We start from the raw sequence: 8,089 nt of genomic DNA on the forward strand, positions 1-8,089 counted from the left end.
GGTTGGCTTCAGTAGCTCGTTCTACCTCAAAATCATATATTTTACATCAGATAACTCATTCCGGATTGCAAGATACGCCCGATTTAAGGTTCAATGGTCTGGATCACTTCTGTCATCGACCGGGCCTTTTCTGATCCATCTTGGCCATGTAACTGTCCGCGACCTGCTCTACATCATTTATGCACCAGGTGGTCCTCACGCTTTTGCCAGCCTATTAGAAGGGTTGGAATTTACATGCACTAAACATATTAGAAGTTATGGATTGGAGTGGGGACATTCTTGTGCTCCCACTTTTGCAATTTTTGTTAATTTGGTGGAATTTAGTACATGCATCAGGAGCCGTGGAGCTCACCTTTGTATATGTCCTTTATCCATCCTTTTTCCATGCTCTTCATTTGTTTGTCCATTTCATTTTAAGGCATGAGTTCAAAAATGAAGCAGATTCAAAGCTCAAGTAGACCACACAATAAGAAACAGTGGTGATTGAAGACCCACCATAAGGGCTAGAAAAGAGGGTTTTGGATCAAGCTGATATTTGTGTTTTCCCTTCACCCAAGTTTGTGTGACCCTATCGATGGGCTCGCCTTGGGAAGGTATCACTAGTGGTGTCATTGTTCTTGTTGTTTCCAATTGTCTGGTTCACTTGAGCTTTGAATCTGCCTCATTGAACTGAGTTTCGATCCCTGAGGAACTTGAGTTCCTCAATCTTTCCAAAATTGGAAAACTCATCTTCAAGCTGTTCCTTTGTGACAGATGAACTGATTGCTCCAACCCAAAGAAGCAAATCCTCTGCATTGACAGCATCAAGCAAGCAATAGCCTATGGCATAAATCAATCATACATTGAGTAGGCCTTATCTTATGACTATGGGTCAAAATGAGATGAAATTTGATTCGAATGATATTTTCAATGTGCTCTTCGAAATAGATTAGTCAGATTTTACATATTTTATTCAAATCTGACCAGATTGATTGTGAACCATTCGCGGGTTGGTCATGGCCGTTTATAGATTGTTCTGGACAATGATTGTTCTGAAATCAAATTAAGTTGAAAATTGCTATCTTGCCCAATTGGAATACTCTAAAAACATTCATTGTGTTAGACCACTGCCGAAGGGGTGGCTCGATCATGGATATCTTCAAGATATTGGACAGTTTCTTCTTTCGAATTACAGTAAGGAACAGCGGATTTAAGCATTGAGATCACCTCTGGATCAGATGGAACTTGGTTGCCCTTCGATGGGGAGCGTGTCTACCTCATTTTACCATTCAAAACCTGCAAGAGGAGGTTGGAATATGGTCTGATTCTTGCTGGACAGAGCAGAGTTGCTGCAGCTTAGAGTAAAAAGGAAAGAAATGAGTAAAAGAGAGAAGAGCCTAAAAAGTGCAACAGCAAAAAAAACAGTGTGTTGCAGGTAGACACACTTTAGATTTGTCATATCCTATAAATCATGTTGGACCGGTTATCATGTGGACCATCAAGTACTTCAAATGTAAGTCCATGACCATCCCTTTTCTATGGACAAGCTTGGCCATTCTGACTGATGGATAAACTAGATTTCAAAGCAACATGGACACCTCATAGTGATTAGAGGACACATTTTTATTTTTTATTTTTTAATAAAATCACACAACATACACCTTATAGCTTGCCTGGCGAATGTCCTTGATCATGCATGCGATTTGGTCGTGCAGCAACTTAATGGTACCATTCCTCCATATGAAAATCCAAGAGTATTTGCTCACATCAAAATGAATTCACCCTCACATCATTTGTAGGGTCTTGGACATTCTTTAAGTAAGACTCAATGTGAGCGTGACCTGACCCCAAAAATCATTCATATCCAACCATCAAAAGGCCAAACTGTTGTCATAACTAAAAATGGATGGGTAAGGAAAAAGAAAGACGAGTGCAAACACACACACACAGAAATAGTGCTGTCAAGGGAGAACAGACACTTTGAGAAATAGTGCAGAGAGAGAGAGAGAGAGAGAGAGAGAGAGAGAGAGAGAGAGAGAGAGACTTTGAGAAATAGTGCTGTCAAGGGAGAACAGGCACAAGGTTAAAAGTCGAATGCCATTTTAAAGCAAGCCAGGCTTAGACTTTGGTATCCAAAATCCCGTCAACTCAGCCCAACCATTAAGGGTTTGGGCTATTTTATTTTAATATTCCCTTCTCCTTCTCTCTTCCAAACAACACCTCCCCCCTCTCCTGCATGTTGTTGATTGATATATTAAATCTGTAAATCAACATGTTTGTCGATGACAGTTCGATGCCATCGAGCATACTTCAATGCCATCGAAGTCCTGCTCGATGACATCGCAAAAATCCAAAATTTCCCTAGTTGGTTGCTAGACACTCCAGGTGTCATGTTCGATGCCATCAAAGGAAGTTCGATGACATCGAAGTCATGCTCGATGCCATCATGAAAATCTGGAATTTTCATGTTTAGTCATTGAAACGTTTTGGTGTTAGTTGGATGCAATAAAAAACTGTTCGATGATATCAAAGGCTGTTTGATTGCGCAAAGTTAAACAAAGTTGCGTATCTACGGAATTTGTTTACGATTTCGATTGTAATTCTCCCAAAGGCTATATATATGGGTGTAATAGGGATTAGGGTGTATCAAGGAGCTTTTTAATTCGTTCTTAGGATTTTCAAGGGCTTGTAAGGAGAGATTTGAGGCTTATTTGAATCGTGTATTCTCTTTATCTCTTCTAATTTATGCTTTCATATCGATATATGTCACTTAGTGCCGTTTTCCCGAAAGGATTTTTTCACATTAAATTCGGAGTCTTTGTGATTGGATTTGATTGTGTGATTGTAATACTTTACTTGATTCATCTCTGTGTGCTTCCGCGGTCCCCCAACACATGTGACAGGCAATCCTAACCTTTCAATATGGCCTGCAAACATATGGTCAGGAGGCCCGTGTTAGATATTAGAGATATCCTCGTGGAAGTACTTCTAGCTGGCTTATTTAGCGGGATAGGAATGAGAATTGCATCGAACGAATTTTTATTTCACTATAAGTCCCTTGCCTGTCATGCACAAGTGGTATCGGTGCCCTATTGGATGTAATCTTCTTCTGTGGGATAGATGGCCTTTGCAAAAATACGTAGTGTCTAATGCGAGTGCCATCAACAGAAGTCTTGGTGTCATAAAAAATATTGTAGCTCTTGGCATGTTCATCTTTTAAAAGATTAATCTCCCCAAGTATATGGATTGTTGAAGACATTTCTAAGTACAATGTCGTCTCTTAGGTCTCATAAAGATAGGTTGATATGGATAACATTTCCTAATAATTGTTTATGAGTTGAATTAACACATGAAAGAGCGTGATAAGGAAGATCACTCTCTACCTTTAGTGTGCAAAACCTTGAATCAATACGGTTATTTTAAAAATCCACAAGAAGACCCAAAAAAAAAAAAAAAAAGAAAGAAATTCAGAATTTTATTAAACAATAATGCTCACTTAAAAAAAGCGAAACTCTAATTATGAGTATTAATTCGACTAAACTAAAATTTACCCGAAATAGTAAAATTTAATAAAAATTGAAAGTCTTAATTTAATGATGTCGAATGATTCCTAACATGATTAGAAGCAAATCGAAAGTCTTAATTTAATGATGTCGAATGATTCCTAACATGATTAGAAGCAAATCGAAGTCTTAATTTAATGATGTTGAATGATTCCTAACATGATTAGAAGCAAATCCCAAGGGCATATTTGAGAGCGTGGATTTGGAAACCCCTGAATTTGAAACCCCTTCAATTTGAAATCCTTCTATACTGTTTCGCACCCTGAATTCAAAATCCCATGTAATCCAAAAGTACCTATGCATGGTATACTTACACGAGTTTGAATTTAATTACTAAATCAACATTAATATCTCTAATTAGTGTATGTATGTAATGTTTGACACAATAGTTGTAATAAGCCCATTGAAATATATATTTTGCCTGAAAATGATGAAATTTCAAGTCTCGAGATAGGCCACGAGCATAAGATCACATTCAAGTGACTAACCAATGATTTTTAACCGTTGATTTACATTGACAATGTTTGGACTACGCAACATCATATTAAAGTAATTACGTGGTGCAATTAATAATCTAATTGTTTTGGGATATCATCAGTGGGCCATGTGCCCACTAGATTAATAGTCTAGTGACACATGTTACACATGTAACTCTTGAAAAGATTTTAGATTAATCCAAGCTTTCACCATAGATTTCAAACTCACTCTTTGAGGGATTTGAAACCCCCGGTTACTTTATGGTGCCAAACATACCAGGGGATTTGAAAATCTCCTTCAACACCACCCCCTAATGACCCCTAAGAAGATTGCATAAATGTTCAAACTAAAACTTACTAAAAATAGTAAGTTTCTCCTAAAATTGCAATTTTGAATTAGAAGTGTTTTTTTTTTTTTTTTGGCAAAATGGTAGCAGCACACTTAAGGGGGTCAATTAACCTCGGTTGGTCTGTTCCAGTTAAAATTCATAAGTTGTGCATATGTAATAATACCTTGATCAAAAGTCATCGCCAATTTAAATGAATTTCTTCAATCAGAATGTGCCTGGTCCTAGTTAAATCATGCCCTATGTAAGAATGGACCTGGATCCGACATATTAAGTCCGCTTCCGTTCGAACTTCCTTCAGTCCAGCTGTGCCAAGAATAGGTCTGAGGCCCGCTCTGCACCGTGAATCTGCTTGGAATTTGGTGAATTTATACTCTTATTTGGAAAGCTCTTTTTCACAAGATTTTGGCCGTGCGAATTCGAACTCTTGTGAAATTGAGTGGATTTGAAATCAGAGCTTCGATATGATTTGGGAGTTCTAAAAGAGCACTTTGGAGGATTTGATTCCCTTCAAATCCAAATTCTTTTAATTCCTACTAACCAAACCCCCCAAAAATAATAATCCCAGGTGATCATAGATTACATGAACAAGACTCTCCACCATCTAATGGCATGCCAAACTTGCTAACTTCAGAAAGACAGAAAAGAAAAAGAAAAAGGAAAAAAAAAAAAAAAAAAAAAAGGAAAGAGGGGAGGAAAAGCAGAAGAAGAGAAGCATACCTACAGAAGAAAAGAAGCACACCTATCTTTACAGCACATGAGACTCAAACAACTTCATTAACCCAAAAGTGACAAACATAGCTAACCAACCACCTACCAACAACCTCACACAAGACCTAACCACCGGCACCCTCCCCAACTTCGCACCCACCACTCCAAGCACCATCAACGCCAAGCTCACCGCTCCGACCACCACCGCTAACCTCACCTTGTATGGCGTTATAAACGCAGCCGCCAGAATCGGCACCATCGCCGCCACTGAGAAAGCCAGAGCTGACAGCAGAGCCACCTGCACCGTGCTACTCAACTTCACCTCTCCCTTATATTCCTCTCTCTTCATCTGGGCTACCTCTATACCCACTTGCCAGTAGACTCTGAAAAACTTTCTTATGGCAGTGTTAGAAGTCCCTGCAATGAGGCCGGCGAACCCGGAGAGGACCATGGCCCTTTTGTCCTCCTTCAAAGCACCGACTCCCATCATAAGCGAGGCCGTGAACAGCAGCCCTTCGATGGCGGATCGCATCCATTGCGCCTTCTGGGAGCTGTTGATGTTGGTATCAGCTGCTTGCCTTTGGACTCCGGAAGGCTGGTGATTTGATTGCTCAAGGACCGCCATAATCACATGTTAAAAAAATTGGGGGAGGATTTGGTGCTGGGAGTTTGTGGAGATGGTGAAGGAAGTTCGTGGTGCCAGAGACCCAGGGCTATTTATAGTGGAAGACTCTGGAGCCCGGGTTGGGTGAGTCCCTGACCGTGGGGTCCACCTGATGTACATGGTGTACATCCACGCCACTTATCAGTTTTTTCCCTGATTTTAAGGCATGGTCCCGAAAAATGAGGGGGATCTAAGTTTTAAGTAGACCACAAAGTGGAGATTAATTTCCCCCCGTTAAAACCTTTTGGGCCCATCCATTTGAAGAGATCATTTAAGAAATGATCCAAAGCTCAAGTGGACCGAAAAAAAAACAAACAGTCAGATTGAAAATTTTCGTTCCAGCTAATATTTATGTTTTCCCTTACTCCATGTCTTTATTAACCTATAAATGGGTTGGATCTTAAATAAACATCATGGTGGCCCTAGGAAGGTTTCAACGGTGGTTGTCATTGTCACGCTATTTTCTGAGGTGGGGTCTACTTGAACCATGGATCTACCTCATTTGTTAGCTCATGCCCTACAAGGAACTCTCCAAATGGATGGATGGTGTGGATACAACACACAACATGGTAGGGCCCAAAGAACGTGGTGACATCACTTCTTGAGTTCAGTAGTTAATCCAAAGGCTCGGAGGCCATCCCACTTCATTTTGGGAAACGGATTGGCTACTCATCTTGCCACCACCGGTTGGTGCTCTGTGGGCCCCACCATGATGTATGTGTTTCATCCATGTCATCCACTCATTCTTCCATGTCATTTTATGGTATAAGCCCAAAAACGAGTTTGATCCAAATCTCTAGTGGACCACACAGTTGGCCCTCAGAGGTTTTTAATGGTGTAATTCAATCACTACTGTTTTCCCATGGTGTGGTCCACCTCATATTTAAATCTACCTCATTTTTGAAATCAAGCCCTAAAATTATATTTCAAAATGGATGGACGGCATGGATAAAACACATACATCATGGTAGGGTCCACATAGCACCGACCACTAGCCAAACCCCCCCTCATGTTAGTGTACAAAATCCATTCTCCCTAAGGGGAGGATGAGGAGGGTTGGTTGGATCAGGTGGGATGGAATTGCATTGCAAGATTTTTGTCAATTTTGAAATTTACTACAAATGTGGCTGATGCAGGGATGAAAGCAATGAGGCCGATCACCGTCTTTCCCATCACTGTCTTCCCCAAGGATAACTACTTTGAGTTCACAGAGCTTGTCTTGACTCCTCGGAGAGACTCCTCAAATCCACAAGGAAAAAACCAAAGAAAATAGTTATAAATTTTCTAAAATTTGTAATTTGATTGATGAATGAAATAAACGAGTTCCCAACCCTTTAAATATAGATACCAAGCAATGAGAGAAATTTCATAATCATACTACAACTAAAACTCCTAGAATTTGCAACTTACTATTTATGGTCGTGATGTCTACTAGTGCGCAAGGTTTTCGGCCAAAAATAATAAGTGTCCTATTTGGCTTCACCAAGTTATTCTCCTAATTATTCTAAGCACTTTTCACATTGGGCGCAACTCATGAATCCCAACGGATGAAGAGTTATAATCAAACTAAAACTAACTATTTATAGTAAAAACGAAATTAGAATAGGAAAGCGACTTTTGATCTGATGGTATTTTGCAAATCCGGCTTGCGCAACCTGATGTAGCAGGTTGGGTGGCTAAAGCAACTCGTTCTACCTCAAAATCATATATTTTACGTATGATAACTCATTCCAGATTGCGAGATACGCCCGATTTAAGGTTTGACAATCCGGATCACTTCGGTCATCAACCAGGCCTTTTCTGATCCATCTTGGCCATGAAACTGTCTGCGACCCACTCTACATCAATAGCCCTACATTAATGGACACATTTTATTCATGTCGTCCATCCATGTCCTTTACATGTGACATTATGGTTATATGTGTTGGCGGGATTTTACTTAATCCAGTGTTTTTCCAGTAGCAAGAATTTTATCCCCAACATAGGGATTAGATGGCCAAACCATGATATTTCCGGTCGTGCAATTATTGTGTAATAATGGTGTTAATCACATCTAATACAATTCCATACCATTTAATCTCATGGACTAAGTAGGCACAAGGGCCATCCTTAATGAACGTATTCTATACCTATGTAGTCAATGTATTTTGCCTAATTATTTTAGAGCATATGTGCAAAAAAAAAAAAAAAAGTATATACAAATCTCAAGTGGCTTATATTATATGAAATAGTGGTGATTGAACACCCCTATTATTAAAAACTTTTTTTTTTTCTTCGTAATGTTTAATTTTCATCCAACTTGTCGATAAGGTCAAATGTGTAGGATCTCTACTCATGCCTCGGTCTTAG

The 8,089-nt window shown here is 39.5% G+C and overlaps 1 protein-coding gene across 1 annotated transcript; it reads right to left on the reverse strand.

Moving 5' to 3' along the window:
* Positions 1-4,921: 4,921 nt before the first annotated feature.
* On the reverse strand, positions 4,922-5,747 carry LOC131235266 (vacuolar iron transporter homolog 4-like). The gene has a single exon (XM_058232402.1). The coding sequence runs from the start codon at positions 5,699-5,701 to the stop codon at positions 5,114-5,116; it is 588 nt and encodes a 195-aa protein (XP_058088385.1). The 5' UTR covers positions 5,702-5,747; the 3' UTR covers positions 4,922-5,113.
* Positions 5,748-8,089: the final 2,342 nt, after the last annotated feature.

The sequence above is a fragment of the Magnolia sinica genome, chromosome 19 (assembly GCF_029962835.1).
Source record: "Magnolia sinica isolate HGM2019 chromosome 19, MsV1, whole genome shotgun sequence".
NCBI lineage: Eukaryota > Viridiplantae > Streptophyta > Magnoliopsida > Magnoliales > Magnoliaceae > Magnolia > Magnolia sinica.

Bases quoted from the DNA above. Each gene is read 5' to 3' on its own strand.
- LOC131235266 (XM_058232402.1), bottom strand. From the start codon at position 5,701: ATGGCGGTCCTTGAGCAATCAAATCACCAGCCTTCCGGAGTCCAAAGG.